Raw genomic sequence first — 23,097 nt, 5'->3', positions numbered from 1 at the left:
GTCGCTTCTACTTTGCATCATCCAAAGTTGAGGTTTTTTTCCTAAAAACATCTTCCTGTGAGTCGAAGAAGGTTCAAAGGAACTGCGTGGTAGCTTGGGAATTGCATGCGATTGAGTCTCTCAGTTGCTGTGGCTTCTTGAATTCTTTTTTGATCTTTTTTTTCTTGAGCACATTATAAAATGTCTTGATGTTCTTTTCACTGTTTCTGCAATGACTTGGATTTAATGTGATCACTGTGACCTTGCTGTTGGGAGAGAAAACCCATTGAAACAAGTGTTATCTTTCTGTTGGTTTCATTAGATTTGGTTTAATTCTTAGTTTTTATGCTGAAAAGTATTTGACTGAAAGTAGATGTTGTAGTTGAAAGCACAGTACCTTTAAAATATTTTGATTATTGAGATGGGCATATTGTGTATTCCTGTGATGAAAATTCTAATTACGTGCAACTGCTTAATTGTCTTCCGTCATTTCTTAATTGAAAGATTCAAATGTCAGTAATAAGAAAATAACTTTTTTTCTTCCAAATAAAATAAAAAATGCAGGAGTACTTATTTTTATACACATTTTATTTTCAGTGTGTTTTTACTACTCATATTTCAATTTGCCTGCAGAAACTAGTGTTTAAAGAAAGGTAAGGCTTGGTGTTACTGTTTGGTAAATAAACTTACTTTAATGTATGTATTTTTATACAAAGTAAATTGAGTCACTTGGTACAAAATAAACTGTTGAAAAAAAATGTTTTTTCCAAAATTTTTAAAATTATTATTTCTATTTTAAGTGGGTTTGGAACCAGCACCTCTATCTGTATCTGAAGAACGACAACTTGCAATTCTGACAGAGCTCCCTTTTGTAGTTCCTTTTGAAGAAAGAGTAAAGGTACCTAATTTCTAATTTAATATGCAATTTTTTTTTTCAGTTTTTTGTTTTCAGAAAGTGTAAAAAGAGCTCTTAGCTAAGTAGAAACTGGATTGTTTCCCTGCAGAAGGATATGATGGGCCATACTGTTTTTCTTCATTACGTGTGTGGCAACTGAGCATTTGAAGTTAATTACTTTTCTCTTTTTTTACTAGTTATGTTACACCTTGTAAGAATTGCATTAAAATTAAAAACATGTATTCCAAGACATAGGAGAGCAGTTGTATGTTTGTAATAAACTGCAGTCCTGATTCAATGGTTGATCTGCATGATTGCACCCTCTTGTGGTAAACAGAGCACTAACTAGTTGTGTATCTGTAATAAACAGATGCCAAGGTCAAGACTGGAGACTTTTGTGCAGTGGGTGGATTTATGCCGAATGAGATGATGGATGTCCATTTTGGGAAAATAACACCTGCAGATTAAATTTCTGCATTCATAGCTGAGTAGAAGAACTTTTAATAGAGTTTTAAATAGTTTTTAAACTTTAACAGTTTTAAACTTGCAATATTCTTGTACTATTTGATTTGCTTTTGAATGTTTCCTAGGTTTTAAATAAGTAATTATTAGTTCTATTACCTATTTCAGTTTGCATCATTTGTTTTTTAAAAAGCTATTATTCTGTTACCCATATTTTTTTTCTGGACTGCTTTTGTTGTCAACAGTATCAATTACTTAAAAACTGTTCCCTGAAATGTCTTGGAAACATTAAGTTGCAAGACACCATCGAGGGAATTAAGAATAGTTTGATAGGGAAAGTAAATCAGTATTTGTCAAAAAAAGACAGTGACAGCTTTGGTAGAGGAGTGTTTTTTTCCAGGCTTCTATGAAAACAGTTGTTTCAACAAAACATCATAATACTGTATGGCAATATTGCACTAGGATTACAGGGAAACAATTGGAGTTGACCTCAAGCAGGGGTGTCACGATTTAGTCACTGTCTGTAACCTCTGGACTTCTTAAAGCTGTGTTGAGATGCACATATGTTTTTGCCAGCTGCGGGGTGAAACTACTACCCACTAGAGAGCGGCTCGCTTAACCCTTCCCTCCCCCCCCCCCCCCCCCCCCCCCCCCCCCCCGTGGGATGGGGAGGAGAAGTTGTGGGTTGAGATAAATACAGTTTAATAAGGCAACAAAGGAAATACTAATACTACTAATAATACTAAAAATAGTGATGATAATAACAATGATAAGAACAAATACACAAAACAAAGTATATACAATACAGTATTTCTCACCACAAACAACCAATTCATAGCCCAAAAAAAAGGCACATTGTTGTGCACCTTTCAATCTGATAGTTAGCTGTGACAGGTAATTAATTAATCCAATTTGTATCAGGTGCTGTGGTTCTCACTTACTTAAGCCATACTTTCATTGGCTTTGTCTGCTGTTGTCAGATTTTCCTCTTTCATGGTAAATTTTCATGGTAAATTTGTTATTTTTAAACATCCCTCGAGACTCGTACTTGATCTTCTTAGTTGAGAAAACAGTCTGTAATATTACTGGGAGATTACATCCCTTGGAAAATGTACCAGACTGTTTACGGAATATGGGAAAGATGCAAGAGAGGATGTAGTAAACAGGCACTCCCTGGACCGAGAGTGTGTTGAACATAATTATATATTAAGCAGCCCTCTCCCATGCTACTTCTTGGCATAGAAGCGCACATACAGTTACTCTTGAGGTGAACAGTAACAGGTTCCTGTTGTGAAGACTTGTAAAGGGACAATGTGAAGTTCAGTTTGTACTTCAGCTGGTGTTATTTTTTTTAAATGGTATGATTTTCTGTTTCTTTGTTTAATATGGCAGTGCTCTCCAGTATTTTGCTTTGAATTTTTTGCTCACTGCTCCTGAGAGGAGTACAGATACCTAATTTCTTGTTGCTGGAAATGTTCCTAAGCATTAAAAAAAAAAAACGAGAAAGAATTGTTTACTGGTATTGAGGATTGCCTCTGTGTGCAAACCACTCATGTGACTTTTTCCCTTTGTTTTTGAATACTTTGCATTTCAGAACTCTGAAAGTTAGAGAGATGAAACAGGAATCACTGACACAGTGTCTGTAGATGTGCCTCTTTATGTAGAAAGAATTGAGGATGATATCTTAGCATGAAAAAATTTTTTGAATGTCTGTCCCCTCTCCTTCCCTCCCCTGGGACATGGCTTCGTGTTATGTTTCTGCAGCTCAGTGAGAGAGAGGACAAATCACTTGAAAGTGAGTGCCCAGAAGCAACTCAAAGGACAGTAAGAGTAGTGAATTACCATCTCTCATTGACTATTTAGATCTGCACAATGACATTATTTCTCCTTTCATTCATTTTAACAGATTTTTCAAAGACTAATCTATGCTGATAAACAAGAAGTTCAAGGAGATGGGCCATTTTTGGATGGAATTAATGTCACTATCAGAAGAAATTATATTTATGAAGATGCTTATGATAAACTTTCTCCTGAAAATGGTAGGTTTACAATTAAGTTATCAGCTTGTTTATAACATTTAACCATTCTTACCATGTAGTTACAGATTTGCTTACTTGAGTAGGGTGTTAAAAGTGTATCAGCTCTAAGATGTAAAAGTCCTTTTAAAGTTGAATTTCCTCATTTTTACATAAAGTGCCGAGTTTCAGCATCCATGCAGGGACAGGAATGACTCTCACACATTGATGCAATGCACAGTTGATTCGATTTATTGCTCTGCTTGCGTGGTTATATACATTTTCCATATCTGTACACACGATCACACTTATTCGGATAGGCTACAGACATAAATCACGCGCTGTTCACGCACCCCATATTCCCTTCTGATTGGTAACTATGCACTAACGCCAATAGCAACAGGCCGCCTTCACGTCCTTGAACACATGTTGTTTTTGCTAACCCACATCATGTGCACTATCAGAACTTTCTCAGTTGTTATTCTTAACTGTCCTTTCCGACGACCTGTTCAGTTATGCTAACTGTTTTGCTTAAGCGGCCTAGTCATGCTAACACTCAAGCTACATCAACCCCAACAGTGAAGTAATTCTCATCCACATTGTTTCTGATTATTGCAGTCTCATTCTCTTTAACACACCCTTCCTTAGATCAAACCTACTTTTATGAGGCTTTTCTTCTCATGTACTTGTCCAAATAACCATACTTTGTACATTTATCTGTGTAGTTCATTAGATATTATCTGCTTTGGTAATCTGTGTCAACAAAAATACCTAGACTGCACAGGATTTGCTAGATACAGCCTGTCTGATAAGGACAATGCAGTGCACCTTGTCATGATAGTGTGTAGCAGTATATATTTTACCACATTGATTTAAATCATACCTTAGTGTGAATTTGTGTGAGAGCGGCCGCTCTAGAAGCCAAAATTCCAGTGTGGATAAAGCCTGCCAAAATTCAGTCCTTATTAGTTACATGGTATTTTTGGGTATAAAAAGAATACTTGCCAAATACTTCAGGTTTGCCATGTGAATCTCACGTGCTGTGCCACGTGAGTTCTGTCCTAGAAAACTGCCTAGTTTAAAGGAGAAGAAGAGGTGTTGGTATTGGTTTGTGTAAAATTACTGGAGATCATACCTTTTCTTAATTTCCTTTATTCTGATAGTATTAAAGATACTATTCTATTTATAAATAAGATTTTGTATAGCAATACCTGTGTTTAAAACTGTAACTACCTAAAAGATACACATTTAGACAAATTTTTTTTTTTAATTAAGTAGAAATTAAGTTCTGCTGTTTTTGGAAAGGTTTAAAGGCTAATCAGGAGAGTTCACTGTGTAATCATCTAGAGATGACACCTGCAATTGACTGCTTAGCCTCTTTCCTAGTGGTTGTGAATAGTTTCATTGTACTAAGTTTAGTATGAGTCGTCAACTGTTTCTTTAATAAGAGAAAGATGAAATGGAATTGGAAAATAGAAAAAGTTGAGTCTGTTCTGTTTCCCCTTCCTCTCCCCCAAATGTATGAAAATACAATTTGGAAGCTGCAATCTAAGCTTTTCAGTAATGTAATGTCAAGTAACAGGCAAGTCGACCTGTTTGTCTCATTTAAAGTTATCCTCTTATTAAACACACATTTTGTTTGAAGACTACATTTTGACAACGTAGTTTTGTTAAACTACAAAAGCAGCTTTAGAATGCGTGTTTCCTAAACTTAATCTACAGTCTGACAATCTGGGTGCTGGGATATATTCCCCTTTTAGCGAGGTCACAGGCAATATGAAATTGAGGGGAGTAGTCAATATACTGGAAGGTCACGTTGCCACTGAGATGGCCCTCAGCAGACTGAAGAAAAGGGTTTACAGAAGCCTCATGAAGCAAAATCCTGTACCTGGGCTGTAATAACCCTATGTAACAGTACGGTCTGAGCACTGACTGGCTAGAAAGTGGTTTTCAATAAAGGACTGCGGGGTTCATAGTGGGCAACAAATAGAACAAATAAAGAGTTTCCCTTCCCTTGATGAGATGAAGGCTAACTGCATACTGGACTGTATTAGCAAAAACATGGCTCGCAGTTTCAGCACTGCTGAACCATTGAAGTCCAACTTTGGGCATCCCAGTACAAAAAGAAACATTAACATACAAGAATGTGTGCTGCAGAAGGCCACCAAGGTGGAACAGGAGCACATGGCATATGAGAAGAAACTGGGAGAACTGTGTTCAATCTCAAACAGAAAAGGCTAAAAAGGAATTGTTGCTGCACCTGGGAGGTTACAGAAGCCAGTTTGAGAAGGTGCAGAGGTGACGTGTAGCAGCAAGGGAAATTTTTACTGGACTTATATAGAAAAAGCGTTTCACAGTGAGACTTGTTAGGCACTGAAATGGGCTGTCCAGAGAGGCTGTGAAATCTCCAACACTGGAGAACTCAAATAGACTAAGCACTGAGCATCCTGATCTAGCTTGGAAGTTGGCCTTGCTTTCAGTGTGGGGATTTTAGACCGTATGAGGTCTCTTCCAGCCTGAACTGTTCTGTGATTCTGACAGGCTTTCTGTTCAGCAAAAAGAGCTTTTGTATTAATACAGAATTCATCTGAATGTACATGTGTGTAATTCCAGATAACATTTCCAGCCTTTCCTTAGGAAGATAATTACTCATAAAATGGTGACAAGAGAGATCCCAATAAGCTTGTAGCAAGCAATTGAAAATAATCTCTAGGTGATGATTTATGTCTCGTTTACAAGTACAGAGAGTCCGTAGTGGTAATTGGCCATTGAAATGTGAAAACCTATTTTTCTGCATGTGTGCATGATACACCATGTATATGCACACACACAAATAGTGCTATGTAGTACTGTACTGGTGCTATTTAGCATTAGTAAGGACTAAATTAGAAGGCTGGACCTTTTTAAAAAAGCCAGTATTCTGAGATAGTATAATTTTTAAAAATAATTTTAGTTCGGGAGTAGGTCAGGCACCATGTGAGAGAGCAGAAAAGAAATTACTGAAAATTTCAAAACTATAGACTGGATTGATTAAAATCGATCTGGGAGATTGAACAGATGATAGATGAGGTCCTAGAATTGATCAGGAGAGAGTGAAGAACATTGATTTGGGAGGGGTATCCAGTTTGTCTACTGGCCCTGAGAAGAGAGCTGTACGAAGTTAGTATTTCCACAGTACCTTAACTGAGATCATCAAGAAAACAAGCTTGGAATAGCAGAAATGTATGGGGTTGGTTCTAGTGGGTTTGTATTCTTATTTGGTTGTTGTATGCTTAATAGTGCAAGCATTGATCACTTTTATTTTGCCACATGACTGGAATTTTCAAAATATTCCATAGCAGCATCCAGTGGCCTTCCAGTAACAGTTTAGATACTTTCTAGCTGTATGAGTTACGAAATTCAACTCTTCTTTTCAGAGGTTGTACTAACATGGGTCCACCTCTACCTGGTCACCTGTTTTGACATGTGAATGTGTTTTAGGACCATTTTTCCCTCCTTGCTGTGCATCTGTTCAGTACACAGAGGAAGAGAAAGTAACTGATTTTTTTTATAAGGCCCTAAAAAGCACTAAACCAACATTTTCCACATATAAAAGTTTTAACATTAATGCGCAATATCTCGGGAGTCTCCAGACAAAGTAGTGCAGGAGGGCATTTCACTTGAATGAGGAACTAGAAGGTAATTTTTAAAAATAGCAGAGTGTGAAACGGGAAGTTACTAGTACATGTAGAGGCATTTGCTCATGGGAGAGTGCAAGTAGAACACTTGCTGGTTCAGGAGAAATTCCGTTGCTACAAGGTGCTGAAGATTCTTTCATGGACATCAGGTGCCCATCCATAGTATGTGCATCTGTAGCACATGGAAGCAGTAGAAGGTTTTATTGTTACTAGTTGCTTTGCTGGTATGCAAGCGTAGTCAATGCAAGGGTTCCAATAAAAGCTGTGTACTTGGTTAGGTCTTTCGAAGCCTTCAGTGAATTGAGTAAAAAGGCCCTCCTTCCCTGTTACGTATGCATAGTTCAAGGACTAAATACTGCTTGCCTTCTCAAGTAGCAGCGTTTATGAGAACAGAGCAGAACAGCTACCTTCAGAACATGTCCATCTTAACCACACCTTGCTCACTGGAATTACATGACAAAGCAATGAGGCTGAAGTACCAAAAATATTCAATTTCAAAGAATATTATTTAATGGTATAGCTTAAGTCAGCCCCTCTAAGGGAATGCAGTGCTTATTGACGGTTCCTTCAGGCAGGAGAAAGTTAACCTTGCACTCAGAATACTTTATATAAATAGAATTTTCAAATTATTCTTCAGCCTCTTTAAAATGTGTTGTAGGATTTTTCTTATTCCCCTGCCTAGTGTCTTTCCACTCTCTCTTGCTTAAAGCAAGCACCTTTGTACAACGTAGGTTTCACATACTGAATATTCCAAAATTCAAGGCATCAATAGATTTTTGCTGCAGTACTATTTACTACTTCAATTTTTTAATATAAAATTAGAGTAGATATGTTTATGTGTAGCTAAATGTGTTTTTATCCGAACAAGATTCAAGCAGATAATTGTGTTTGAGTTTGTGTCTCTCCTTTCTCTGCAGAACCTGACCTAAAAAAGCGCATTCGTGTTCACTTACTCAATGCACATGGTCTTGATGAAGCTGGTATTGATGGTGGTGGAATTTTCAGAGAATTTCTGAATGAACTACTTAAATCAGGATTTAACCCCAACCAGGGATTTTTTAAGACCACCAATGAGGGACTTCTTTACCCCAACCCTGCTGCACAGATGCTTGTTGGAGACTCTTATGCCCGACATTACTACTTTCTTGGAAGAATGCTTGGAAAGGTAAAAACAGATTTATATAATATAAAGCTATAGTAGTACTGAAATAATTCAGTAGTGTTCTTTTCAGCTAGGTGTAGATGGGGAAAAAAAGTGATTTTTTTAGAGCTGAGGAAAAATAACTTTCAGGTTTTGGATCTGAACATTATTTTCACATATCACCCAAATTTCTGGTTTGTTTTAATATGTTACATACTGCAGAAGTACAGAGTATTTAAGATTCCCTGACTGCAAGTTGAGCAGTATTGCCATTGAGCAAAGTATGCATATGTCTACTTCTGTGTTTATCCTCTTGCTTAAAGTTGAGTTAGTTGAAGCCAATAGAACTACTCTGATGATGGTGATTTTTAACCTGAAGCTTTCTGGAATCTGGCTGCAGTTACATTTTCATCATTTGGAATATATTAAATTAGTATTTTCAGAAACAAACAGTTTCTAGTTGTCTGAGGTGTGCAATTTTTGCTGGCATCTAAAATTTGCCGTGGGCATTTATCATACTTAAGAGCCATATGCAAATTAACTTTCACGTATTCTGCTCGGTTTTTCATATATTTTGCGTCTTTCTTGAGTTTTAGTGCTTGATATTTCGGTGTTGTGAACATTCAAAGACTAATACGCATTTATTGAGCTAGATGAAAAATGAAGGGGTAAAAAAAAGAGAGAAAACATCACAAACATCCATTACATTCAGTTTTCTTTTATGGTGAAGTTCAGTACTGAGTATGTGTCCTTCTAAGCCCTTAAAATCATCTTTGTAAAGCTAATAATTGTGAAACAAAGTTTGGAATACAAATTCCATTTCAGAATAAAATGTATTGATTGCTTCTCAGCTATCCTAAACTGAAGGTATTTAAGATGGAGAACTCCCATTTAACTGCTTGAATTACTTTTGAGGCTAAAATCCTGCTGACTTCTAGTGAGATTTAACATGTAGTTGGCTGTCCTTTTTAGTGTAGCTGGAAGCGGTTTCAGAGGATGTTGCTGGCAAACTTGAGTTGTTGAAACAAGGTGCTGTTCTTTAGAGTTGCCAGTCAACTGAGTTAAACTGCCACTCTGTAGGCCAATTTTCTGCTAATTCATCCTAGCTAAACCTGTTAAATAATGAAAATTTCAAATCAGCCATTTCAATAAAATAATCTTTTAAGGATATTTCTGCTCTTAATAGGAGATGAATTCAGTGCTAATACAATAGTTTGTAATTATGACCTATGTTACATATCCAAGGCTTTATTTTCTTTCTGCATCTACAGATTTTTGGAGTGGGGAAGTGAATACTGCTGTAGTATCGTGAGGAAGTTATTTCACTCCAAAAATGTTTGGTGTTTATCTAGGAATGGGGCAGGGCTCAATTATCAATGGGAAGTTTGAAACATTTTTTCAAAAAAATGTTTTAATTTTGAGTCTTTAATTTCCTCTGTCAAAATAACATGTTTCCTTCTGTAATAGGATTTCAAATATTAGCATAAAGACAGAAGTTGCAAAATGTGTTTTATCTCCCATAGAGTGCTGCAAGTATAGTTTTTGGTTTTGTCTTTTTAAAATCAGAGGATCTATTATTTAACATTTTGAAAGCATAAATTGTTTTTGTATTTGCAGTATGTTTACATAAGGAAAGAATAGACAGTGTTATTTAATAATTACCCCTATCCAGGTGCACAGACACCTTTTTAGTAGTGTATTTAGAGACTTGACGAATTAAACAGAAAGATAAGGCACGACCATACTATTCAAAACCTGCCAGTATTGTGATCTTGGTTGAGTTACTGAATACTCACTCACCCGTTTTCAAAAATGTGTCCATTTTGTACTTTGCACAGGGTTATTTGAGAGCAATAGTGGATTATTAAAAGCCCCTTTGTAAACAAAATAGGTATAATGCAAAGGAAGCATTCAGGCATCCACAGCAATTTCTTATTTGTGGAAACCAGTATGTAAAGAGCGCTGCCACCAAAAACTCTCACGTAAGAAGTTTCAATGTTATCAGAAAATAAATACATTAAAATATAATAATTTATAGAAATTCTCTGTCTCTTGGTAAACACTTCATACTGATATCCAAATACATTTAACTTTCAGTACCATAGATTTACACCTAGTTTGGTTTTTCTTCTCATCAGGAAGTTTCTAACATCTTGACGTCTTCTCTGTTAATTGGTCAGTTCAGAAGTGGAAACATCTGAAAATGTAAAACTTACCTTTAAAAATGGTGTGTCTAAAAAATTTAGGTTATTTTAACCCTAGATAAATTGTTGACTATTTGAGGTGTATTTTTGTTGTTAGTGAAGAAATTGAAATCTATATACTATACACACACTGTGTGGCTGTCCATGCAACTTCTGCTGACCACTGAATGAGCAAAAGGTCTTGTAGAAAGAATACGATGTGATCATGTAATTGCATATGTTATCTGAAATCATTGTGAAAAAAAAAAAGGCAGAAATGAGTTTGCTTAAACAACAGCTACTCAAACAGTTCCAAAGTTTACATTTCTCAAGTTGGAGTGACTTTACTCTGTAATGTAAATATTATTTTAACATTGGTGCCTTTTAAGCATTTTCCTTTCTCTTCCTTAAAAGTAAAAGCTCAGCTTACCATGCACGCCTGGGTAGCAGTCTCCCACCACCGGCAGGGTTTGATACTGGGACCTTTCGGTTTTGCCCGGTGGAAGTATAGCAGTGAGTTTCTGAGTCCCAGGCTTTGCTTGAGAGCTGAGGGTGGCCTGGGCTGTCGTGGATATTCAGAAGAGGTGTTCTAGCCCCAAATTCTCTTCGTTGTCCTCTCTGGAAAGTAAAGTCTTCATGTCCCGTGTGGTGTCCCAGAAGTATGGATGGGATGTTGTAATCCTTTTGCTCTCACAGTAGGTAGGATTGGGCTGTGAGGAGGCACCTGAGTTGGTTTAACATCCTTACCACCAGTTCTGTCAGCAGTAAAAATCTTGGCCCGTGCAGACTTCCCTGCTGTGGCTTTGGCGATGGTGGTGGACTTGGCTCCCAAGAAGACAGAAGTTGTTACCCTGACAGGCTACCAAAACTTTGAGCAGCATAACCAGTGAAGGGAAGTTTGGAAGCAACACCTGAGAATCTTAAGTGAGGATGATCTCTGCACTGATTCTTAAATGGTCAGCTGCAAACCTGGAAGAGTGAGACACTGGGTAACCATTTCAACAGAAGCAGTGATCAGTAGGACAGTGGCAAGTACAGAACTAAAATCTAAACTTCACCGTGTTCAGACCTAAACTCTGTCTTGTATACCACACTATCTTTCTCCATTTCCAGCTTACATTTACATTTATTAAATAATGTTAATATAACATATGTTGTGGAAAAGGACGTTCTTTGCATTCGGAATTACTTGACGTCAAGCAGATATTTCTTACAATAATTCCTTAAATTTCATGAAGTATCAGCATTAGTTTAAGAATATGGCAGGAATTCCACAGAAATATTAGAATGTAATTTTTATGGTTTCCTCTTCTTTGTCTTTGTTGTATAGCTGCTAGTTCTTGCATATATTATATTTTGCAGTGAATGTCTCTGCACCTTTAACGAAGTGATTCACTCTGACAGTAGAGATTTTTGTCTAATACACTCAGAATCTTTGGTTATACTGAATCCAACCATTGCTATTTCTCTTCTCTTGTGCCAGTATAGTGGAAGAGCACTAGTGAGTCATGCATTCCTGTTGCTGAAGAACATACGCACTTTCTTTGAGATATTAAGTATTAATTAGTATTAATTATATTAAATGTTAATTATTTGATATATTAACTCCCTTATCCTAAGAAACAGAATCTGCAGTGTCCTTGGAAAACACTAGAGATTTCTGAAAAGACTTAAATTTGTTTTGCCAAGACTTAGCTTTTGTCTTAAATGGTTGGGAAGGAAGTGGTGGTTTGAGTTGTTGTTTTGAACAGAGTCCTTCCTTTGTGGATCCAAATGAAGAACTTGGATAGTAGAAGCAGCAGCAAGGACTGAACAATAATAGTGTGTTTATTTTAAATTTCAGCCTTATTTTGATGGTGGATAAATGAGACAATCTAGATTTCGTATTTGATCATTAATGCTTAATGCTATACAGGAGTCAGTAATTTGTGTGGCCTGGTCTGTACTACGTTGATGAAGGTTTAAGTTGTTTATTTTCATATGACTTTTTGTAGGTTACTGATTTAAGATACAACGGACTGTTCTCTGCACATACCTAAATGTTGTTAAACATACATAATTGAAAAAAAGTTATATGTCTTTTGGAAAAATTAAACATTGGCAGGGTAATAGTAGATCAAATACAAATTTTATTACCCTAGTAGTGAGTGTGGGACTGTTAATTATAGATTAGATTATTTTTCTGGATCTTAGAGAGTGTTCTTGTTCGTAAATTTGAATAGAGCTGTGATATATCATTTGTTGTGTGAGATAGTATTCCTGGCTGGAAGGTACAATTCTAAGATTAGCAGTGTCTACAGCATCCATTTTAGTTCTTAATCATCCCGGGGCCTTATCTGAAATGGATTTAATCAATGGGAGTCTTTTCACAGCGAGATCTGGATCAGATCCTGAACTCTTAAATCATTAATAAGCTGCACATACGGCGTTAGAACTGTCAAGCAAATGTTTCTAGTAGCAGATTAGTGTGCCCTTTTTGCACCAAGAGCTTGTAGAGAGAAAACAAAGCAAGAAAACTCTACAATGAGAAGAATTGGGTTTTGTGTGCTTGAATACTTGACAGGACGGTGTGTCAAGCATTGCGCTGCTACTCTTCCTCTGTTTCTCTGTTGACGGGGTTTTTTTTTGTTTTCCCTTCGGATTTTTCCACTACCCTTTCCCTTTGCTGATTGTCATTTTGATAAAGATCTACTTTGGCTTGGCTTAAATCAGTAGACTCGTAATTGACTTGTGCTGCAGCCACAATTGATACGGCTAGTACCTCCAAAGATAGGTATGGAATTAGTGATAATGATGCAAAGGGGAGGTAGTTTGTATAAACTTTTTGTTTTATTAATTTCAGTTACCGTGCACATGATTTTGTAAACTCAGCAGTTTGCTTAAAAGCAAGTTAGCTGATCATTTGTCTCAGAAAATCCTGAATCATCTGAAATGGAATCAGAACAGGAATTTACTATGTGAATTGGCGTGCCCTTTTAATTATATATTTACAGTGCAGAAACACTGTCATAAGAGAATGAAATTGATACCTTATGGAAGTGATTTCATTATTTATGAATGTAGATGTAAACTAATCTGAACCTGTTTTCTGACACACTTACTGAGCTTGACAATTCCTTAGTGTACTGGTTCATTTAACATAACTAATTATCTTTTGATTACAGATAGCTACCTTAGTACTAACCTTGTAAATACATGTCTAGCACTAAAAGACTAATGAAATGTGGTATTTTAACTCTAAATCTTTAGGAAGGAAAAGTGTGTATTGATGGATTGTGATATTTATTGGGTCATAATGTATTTAAATTTTCTTTAATGCATATGTTCGTGATTGTTTACCGTGATAAAGTGCGTAGAGGTCTCTGCAAGGAGTTCTGCATGGAAAGAATTACCTCATGTCGGTGGTCACTCCTCAATTAAAAGTTCCATTAGCAGATGATTCCTGCTTCTGGTTTGTGTACTGATTGCATTTTATTGCCTCTAAATCAGGTTCCTCGACAGGGAATAAATAAACAATTGGAGTGTGTGGTAATGGTATCCTGATCTTTTTTCACAGTTGGGAACACCTATGTCCATTTCAATCAATGAAGTCTGGAATATTTACTGAAATTCTTTATTCTACTTGAATTGTCTTTAAAAATGACTGGTTTCGCTGCTATTAAAATACAGATTTATCTTAGAAGCATATCGAGAGGTTAGTTATATAGTAGTAAATGTTTCAGTTTTTCAGAAGATTAGACCTTAAATAAGGAGGAGATGTCTTCCTTTTATTTTCAGTTCTTGCTAAATTGTGTTTAAATTTGAGACAAGAAAAATCTGTTAAGCCTTTACCGGAACTTGTGTAGTAAATGATAACTGGTAGTTATCTGGTGCATCCACAGGTGCCTCTAGTCCTTCCCTCTCCTGTCCCTCAAAAACCCCCAAATGATATTGATAGCAATTTGTATCATATGCATGGTGTAAGTTACAGAGATAACTGTTCCTATTAAAACAGAAAGAAAGTACCAAGCTGATAAAATGGTGGTTTTCTGCAAGGACCAACATTTCTAAAGCACACTATTTTATTAATAAAAGCTCTTGTAATAAAATTAAGTACGTGCTAATTTCTTAGAATAAAAATACAAGCATGACTTTCCATTTTTAAATTAAAAAATAACTCAAGGTCATTATACTTGATATGCTCCAGTGGAGGCTTTGTAAATGGATCCCTACATTTTAATGGTAATGAGTTTATGAGTCAGTCATGAGTTTGTTTTGTGCTTATCGCACACCTGGAATCCATTTCAGGTATTTACACTGACTGCGGCAAATTTGACAGGCAGGCCACTTGCACCTGAGTCTTTGCTACCCCAAATCTCTGGAACTTCTATGAACTTGTACTTACTGACCTTCAAATTCCTGGGGACTGGGAAATCGGAAGTGGGACCAATTTACAAAAGGCTTTATTTTTTTAGAAAAAAAAAAAAGTGAAGGTACTTGTAATACTGCAAGGTTTTAGGTTAGTTTTACCCTATTGACAGTAGGAACAATATTGGTTTGGTTTTGCTCACTTTAAAGCACATTATTAAGTATATCTGTAGGCAATTATCTTAAAATTACTAAACACTAGCTTTAAAACTGCTTCAAAAATATGGGTACATGTTGATGTAACGTATATTTTTAGTTTTATCTTTTTCATTAGGGTAGAATAGGCCTTGCTGGCCCCAAAGGCTTTTTGCGTGTGATGAGATATATCTAGGATATAAATAATAAGGTAGAAGGAAGTTCTAATGGTTTTGCTATTTTTCTATCATTTTTATTAATGGTTCTGTACAGCTTTGAAGATCTATTGCACTCTGTAAGTGCTAAGTATTATTTAATAGTAACTGTTTAAAATGACTGAAATAGAAGGGGTTATGGTCTTGGGGGCTGATTAGGGAAATAACTGAATTTCAGCCCAGTCATTTACTGCTTCAGCCCATAAGCCATGTGTCTTTCTAGGGGTATGACTTTAGCATTGTTTAGATTTTAAAATACAGTTCTGGGTTGTGAAGGATTAATGGAGGGTAAGAACAATGACTGATTAATTATTTTTCTGAAGACAGGTTTTAGTTAAAATAATAAATGAGATAATTAATTGTAGACCTGAAAGTGTAAGTAAAGGCATTAAAGCTGCCTCACAGTCAGGGAGGTTTAGTTGGTTCATCTGTGAATTTGTTTACGCAATTTGAACTTTATTCAACATGTTGCATGTTCAGCATGTAACCTCTGCTGTATATAGCTAATTTGACTGAAATGCTTAGAGTAGCTGAAAGTTTGTCCAGTTTTAAAATGGCGCAAAGTCTTTTCTTTCTGAAGAGATGTTTCCTAAATCTTGGGCTAATACCTGAACAGTACCTTGTGTGACCATGTCGTGCTTGAATAATACTATGGTGGTTACTTTATCTAGTCCCAGTCTGGTATTACTCTAGTTACGTTGAGAACAAGAGAAAAGTCCTTGTCTGGAGAACTGCACGTTTCATATTTCTTCCCATCTTACTATCTGCAGCTGTCCTTCTAGCTGAGATCTTTGTTCTGTAATATTTTAAAGCTAGCAATTGTGTGCCTGTATTCTGAAAGTTATTGCCCTTAACCATGCCTTCCCACCTTCTCCCATCACAGATGTTTAATGAATGCATCCGTTATATCTGTGTATGTCCGGTATCTGAACATAATGTTTTTCACTTTAGATGACCAAGATGTCTATGTTGCTGACTTGAGTAAAGGGTTGCGTAACTAATCCATATTGCAATTAATTGTAGTTGAACTAGACAATATTTAGATGCCTTACTGTAACTAGCTAATATTATTTAAAAGAGAGACAGTAGAGTTCAGACTGCATGCTTTGTGTGTGAAGTAGAAACCTATTAACTGCAGTAGACTTTCTGTTAATTTGTTTTCAATCTTCTGGTGTGTTCTACGGGCATTCACAGAGGAGAGGGGAGGTGTATGAAGTTCCTTTCACTGAATACTACTTCTTCTATAGTGAAGTCTTGCTTTTAGCCTTTCAGACAGAAAGAACTTCTTTTAACCATTCATTTAAAAAAAAAAAAAAAAAAAAAGAAAAAACCAAAAAACCAAAGATATTCAGGGAGAGTAGGGGGTGAAAGTACACAACCTAATTTGTTACTGTAAAAATAGGTCAGGCTTTTTTGGTGTAGTTGTTTCAGAAGCTTTGAAGTTATCTTAGTGGTTATCTAGAGGTGTCATAACTTTGCCTAAAGAACATCTTGAACCTAGAACACGTTGATACAGTGCTGGGAATTCCAGGTTGGCCCTTTCAGCAGATGTAACCTTTTTTTTTTTTGCTGGAGCGCTAGGAGCACTGCGCTGCTTGTGTGATTGCCCTTGATGTAGACGTCCCTCTCCCTGCTTCAGATTCGCCTCTTGCCCCAAGCTTGCAACTGCAAACTGAACTTATGTGGAAGTGGAATGCCAATACTGCCAGCCTTCTGGGGAGGGGGAGGTATATAGGTTCTGTTAAATCAAGTCTGTGTGTCATTCCCCCTCCCGCCTCTCCCCAAACATGAGAAACTAGATGTGTAATGTCATATTTGACCACTAATTTCTCCTTTTATTGACTTCCTATCTGGATTTTTTCCTGTATGTAGTCAGTCCTGGTTTATGGGACTGCAGGATATAGACAATGTATCAAGTAAAGGGTTGTTAGATAAGAAAACTGGGAATGTGAACTTTCAGAATTCAGCATAGAATGTCACCAGTCCTAAAGGAGACAAGCATCAGAGTTAAAGAAAACTTGCCAGTGGGTGAGAGCACTTGAAGTTTAAGAACAGATTAGTTTGAAAATATGTATTATTGAAGCTTGCTGGCTTTGATCTCTTTAAGCAGTGTATGAACAGAACTTCTGACTTACAAACATAAGTCACCTCGCTCCAAGCGCAAGCCGCTTTCTTCCATCGGTGTTATTGCTGGCAGTAAACTAAGCCTAAAATCGTGTAACCTATAGCTCCCCAAGACAAATCACTACAGGAAAAGAGGGAAGGAGCGAAACTTGCCTTTTGGCCGTTAGATTAGCTGCAGTAAGAAAAATACCTGTAAGGGTGGACTTCTGCGGGCAGCTGGCTGCCGTAAGGTTGTTCTCCCATTCCAGCAAATGGTCTTGCTGTTCTTAGCCAGTTTCCACCATCTCTGCGAGCTGGATCTGATTCTGATTTGATAGAAAGTTCAACTTCAGACAATCTCTTCCCTCAAAACGCCCCCCAAACAAATAATCTGCAAAGAAACCCAGTTGAATCAGCAAGCTGATTTGTTTTGTCCCTCTGGCAGGAATCGGTGGAATTATATTTTTTGGCAGCAACAGGTAGTTTGATCAGTTTATTCTGACTGAGAAATGGGGAAATTAGATTGAAACTGAAAGATCAAGTTTCACTTTATTCAGTCATACTCAATTGTACTGAGCATTTTTCAGCACCTTTGCACAGTGCTGGAGCTGTAATGGTATGATTTACCTCTGGAAAAAAACCCCGGAGCTAATCGTTTTATTTACCAGAGTTTTAGTGCATTTTTTATTAAACTTTGTTAGGATAGCTTGACTTTCAAACTAATGAAAACACTACTGTTTGCCTTGTTTCCAAAAATACTTTGTTTTTATTATTGCAATCACTTAGCTAAGAGAAGAAGTAGTAATTAAAGTTATTCTCAAGTTGCCCAATTTAGTTTATTTAAAAATGCTTTATATAGTTTTTAGATGAAGTTATAAATGTTCACTTTGGTACTACCTGAAGATTAATAGTGATGCATTTGAAATGCATTATTTTTTTATTGATTCTTAATGTAGTAAATTACTGAAGTTATTTGGCAGCGAACAGAAATAGCCAGTGATGTTGTTCACATTTATTTTCCTGATAGTGTCACAATTTGCATTAATTGCATTGCAGCTGCACTCACTTATATTAAAAAGCTTCTACCATAATTAATCCTTTTTATTTCAAATCATTTTGGCACAATTTCTAGCAATAAACACTCATAAAAGACCGACATTTGAAAAATAACGTACAAGTTTCTTCAATATACCTATTGCCGTTTTTTCCTGACAAGGAATTATTGATACGCTTCTAGGATCAAGTGTTGCAAGTGGCGAAGACTTAAGACCAGTTTGAAAAATGCTAAGTGGATTATTTTGCATAAAAAATAGACAGGTTTTGAATTTGTGTAATTAACCTGTGTTTAGAAAATACCTTGATTTATGTCTACATTTGTATTTCAGTTGCATACATTATGGAAATTTAATTTATAATCCATTTAGCTGATGTGATCATAGTTTTTAGTGCTATCATTTATTAGTCCTTGTATATTAAATGCTCTAAAGGCTTAAACCTGCCTTGTGTAAAAAATTACACCTCTACATTTACATTTTATGAGTCATAGATGGAATTCCATTTTAAATTCGGGTAGCTTTGATATATTTAAGGAATTACAATGGCTTTATTGTTACTAATGCAGGAACAGCAAACACTGACCTTATACATTGCAAATTAATGATTTATCCCTCTAGTTTGCTTTTAAAGTCAACTATACAAATGAGGATTTCGACTTCTACACCTTGAATAAATCATATAGCTCTAAATATAATGCACCCTTTGGCTTTGAACTCGTTATTCTCAATTCCTTCTGCAAGGACTAACTCACCTCATAGAAATGTTCTTTCAAAAGTTTAAGGAATTGTGTGTTTTTTTCTTAACGTCTTTGTTGGGTATCACTGAGTGATTACACCTACTTTTTTTTTTTTTTCTTTTTTTGTTCATTGTGCTTCCTTTTCTAAGTTTGCAGCAGATTACGGAGGAATTAAGTAAAGCCGAAACACTGCTCTTGAAGAGTGAAAAGAGAACAAATGATGTTGTGTTGATGATGCCTTTTCTGATCAGCCTGGCAGTTATATTAATGATACTGTAAAGATTTTGTTGTCATTGTTAAGAGATGGTGATGTGGCAAACAAATTGGCAATGGGAAAGGCTGTGCACAGACAGTATGTTTCAGGGATGTTTTTTTAAAGGCAGCGGTCTTTTATTTTTCCTTTATTCATGTAGACTTTCTCTAAATGATGTCATGCTTTCTAGCTCTGAAGTTTCCATCTCTCCATCTTTTGAGAGCTACAATAAGTACTTTTTTCTTCCAGTCAACATGAAGTTGTTACTTACTGTGCATTACATCGAAATGTGGTCATACAGTAGATAACTGAGAGTGGTATTACTGAAGTTTTGTTTATTTTTGAAAATTCTTGAGGAAACTCAGTTTACAGTGAAAATGCATTTTTCATGAGTGCTGTATATTCAGGTCAGACTCATTTTTGATTCAGTAATCTTTTGGTGTAACAGTGTCAGACATAGGAAGAACTGGGCATATGGTACAGTCATAACTGATAAGCTCTCGGCTTGGGAATTAGGATGGTTTGATGATGCCGTTAAGCAGTAGAATTCTCCATGCGGCGATGAATCTGTATAACGTGCAAGAGAAATAGTGTATTTGCAGTACTTTAAAATGTACTAGTTTTAGATAGTTATTTTTAAGGGGCAGACTATTTTATGTGTAGCAACTGAGATGAATAGAATAAAATATTGCTTGTGACGATGCCAGTGGAGGTAGAGTTGCTGACTTCTTGATGCAGTTGCATTGTCCTTCAGGAAACTTTGTTTTTCGTGCAGTCTATGCAGTTGATAGACTTCCTGTTTGCTGTCGTACTTTGGACAAGAAGATTAATGACAGATAAGCAGTCACTTTACCTTTTCAATCACCACTTAATTAATTTGTAAAATTTGCGAACTTGTGAAATATTCAAATTTAAAACTTCGGATGAATATTTTTAAATTCATGCAATATCTAGGCTATTGCCATACCAGAAGATCCTATTCAGGCACCATATTAAGAAGGAATTACCAAAGAGTTGAGAAATAGACAATAGCCCTCAGAATTCCTGCATGTACAATAATAAAAACTAATGTGCTTTTAATTGCTTTGTTTTTCAGGCTCTTTATGAAAATATGCTGGTGGAGCTGCCATTTGCTAGTTTTTTCCTTTCAAAGTTACTGGGGACAAGTGCTGATGTGGACATTCATCATTTAGCTTCATTAGATCCAGAAATGTACAAAAATTTGCTTTTTCTCAAGAGCTATGAAGGGGATGTGGAAGAACTTGGACTGAACTTCACTGTGGTAAATAATGACCTTGGGGAAGCACAGGTTAGAATGGCTTTCGCTTTTTTTTTGTCTTTTATGCATGACTGATGAATCATTATTACCCCTACTAATTAATTTCTCAGTTTAAAAGTGATAGGAAACAACTGTTGAAGGTGGTGTGTGTTATGAGGCATTGTCAGGATTCTGTCTCAATATTTGGAGTAGACAATAACTAATCTTGTACTTTTGATGATGACTTAAAGGTCTGGTCTTTTAAGTAGTAAACTATAGTGATTATTTTCTAACAGTCTCAGATAAAAAGTTCTATTACCCAAGATAATTTCTTGAACAAAATTTTTTATGTTGTTTCTTTGATTGCACTTCAAATAATTGCAAAAGTTAGATGGTATGTAAACTATAGAAGTAGTGCCTGGCTTTGGAGTCAGAGTTAGAAGTCAGAATGGTATGACAAGTCTTTATTGTGAGATGTGTTGTCTCCTTTAGCTATAATTTTCAAAGTAGAGGGCCTGAAGTTAGACTTTAAGGTTTTTTTTTAAATTCATTTTTTCTTTTCAGGGACTGAGGCAGCGTTCAGTGCTTCTAAAAAGCAATTATTTAGGGCTAGTTAATTAGGTCCTTAAGTATGAGTTTTTAATGCAATTGTACTGTATAATTTGATTATGGCTTTGATTTGCTCTGTTGTGAGTACTGAAAATCATGCTCATAGTAGAAAATCGGTGTCACTAGAGCTTGAAAAGTGTGCCTTCATGTTCTAATACAGTTAACCTTCTTAGTTAAAGACTTGTTATGCTTCCTCTTTAATTTTTGAGGATTTAAAATTGTGTGCTGTTTATGGCCTGCTTATACTTGATTGTGGTATTTAATTAATTAATAATTGGATCAAAAAAATAGACCTGACCACCATATGACATGTAGCAGAAAGGGGGTAAGCAGTTCTCTTGGGCTTGTCCATTGTTCCGGGAAGCCTGGGACTATGCACATCTCTCAGAAGCAGCAAGCACTGCTGAGATGCAGCAGCTAGTCCTGAAATTGTTAGGTGGAGTTCTCTGCTGCTGCTTAAATCATAGCAAGTTTGATGTCTGAGACTTCTGCTTTAGCAGCATCAGGCTTGGACTTCATCTTTACTCTCCTGTCATCCATTTCCTGTTATCCTAAAACCTGGATTGCATTACAATTTTAAAATAGTATCCTCAGATTTGGGGTTCCTGAATCAAACTGAAGAGGACAGTCAACGATTGCCCAATAGAAGTAATGTTTCACATTAAACATATGCCGTATGTCATTTTTTCCCCTGCGCCACACTCCCTATGTGAAAATTTCTGACCTGCACTGTATTCAGAAAAAACACAGCCTTGGAATGAAGGCATGCGATACAGCTGTGTCAGAAAGCATGTTCTTAGAGCACCTACTCTGTTGTAGAGTCTTGTACAGTAGAGTGCCTGCTCTGCTGTAGCATGTGCTCTTGAGTGACTGACACTGAATTGAGCTCTATAGTATCCATGTATTTGGTTACTAGGTGGCAAAGCACACATGGTGGCAGTTTCCAATATAACCTAGGATTTTTGGGGTGGGGGGGATCTGTTTGTATTCTCAAGCCATTAATTTAAATGCAATTAAAGTAATAGTTTTGTTGGTTGCAGCTAATACAAATGCAGTTTAGTCTCTAATTAAAAAGTAGAAGTAGCTAATATTTTCTGGAGAGCTTGTGGTTTCCGTACTTTATACAGTAAATTAAATTAGCCACACAAGTTAGAACCTACCTCAACAAGTAGGGTGGAAGGACACAGAAAAGAGAAATAGCTCAGAAACAACGTAAAAGTTAGAGATGTTGCCAGCTCTACCTACTGCAACAAAAACTTGTAAAAAGTAGCCTAATTTTGTTAAGTTTGTTAAAATTCTCGGAGGGTTATCTAGTATTATCAAGACTTTTTATTTTTAATTGTTTGGCATAACCTTGAAAGGAAGGTTATATTTAATAGTGAGTTTCTGAATAACTAAACAAAATCGAAGTTAAATATTCTGATGCTGTTTTACTATGTTTGTACTTGGAGAGAGAACCCTATACCATCTTCTGATGAGACTGCCTGTTAGTGTAGTTCAACAGAACTGATTGGTTCTTGTCACTGTCTTCTGTGTTTTAATGCAACAATTTACTTTTTATACTTCATTTCAGTACCTTAATAAACTTCATATGGATAAATACGTTTTGTCTGGTATTTGACTTATGTAACCATTGCATACTAATTAATTGTGTCAAGGTAAGGCTAATTCACTTTGGGAAAAGAGCTTAATTTGCACTCCTTATGTTGAATGTACATTATCTCTAGTTTTCAGCTAAACAACCACTTTAGTGTGTAATAAATTAGTGCCCAATAAATGCATCATAAATCTATCATTGTAAATAGCTATCCTCATGACAGTGTCCATCCAGCAATTGTGGCACAAAAGCATTATCTGCAATGAAAGACACATTCAAAAGGGGCTCTATTGCCTCTGTCAGTAGTAGAAGGTAGAAATTCTATTATCAGCGTATTGATTCCAATCCTGTAATGTGCTTTTAGATCCCATTAAAC

The 23,097-nt window shown here is 36.2% G+C and overlaps 1 protein-coding gene across 2 annotated transcripts in view; it reads left to right on the top strand.

Moving 5' to 3' along the window:
* UBE3C (ubiquitin protein ligase E3C) overlaps window positions 1–23,097 on the top strand; it is an 82,570-nt gene that overhangs the window by 44,088 nt on the left and 15,385 nt on the right. For both annotated transcript variants that reach the window (XM_075419765.1, XM_075419764.1), the window contains 4 exons: window positions 780–877; window positions 3,243–3,375; window positions 7,946–8,193; window positions 20,354–20,566. In XM_075419765.1, coding sequence (XP_075275880.1) covers window positions 780–877; window positions 3,243–3,375; window positions 7,946–8,193; window positions 20,354–20,566 — 692 coding nt within the window. The remainder of the gene's footprint in view (window positions 1–779; window positions 878–3,242; window positions 3,376–7,945; window positions 8,194–20,353; window positions 20,567–23,097) is intronic.

Source organism: Opisthocomus hoazin, chromosome 4 (genome assembly GCF_030867145.1).
Source record: "Opisthocomus hoazin isolate bOpiHoa1 chromosome 4, bOpiHoa1.hap1, whole genome shotgun sequence".
Taxonomy (NCBI): Eukaryota; Metazoa; Chordata; class Aves; order Opisthocomiformes; family Opisthocomidae; genus Opisthocomus; species Opisthocomus hoazin.
The sequence above is the reverse complement of the archived record's forward strand: the minus strand, read 5'-3'. Positions and strand labels throughout refer to the sequence as shown.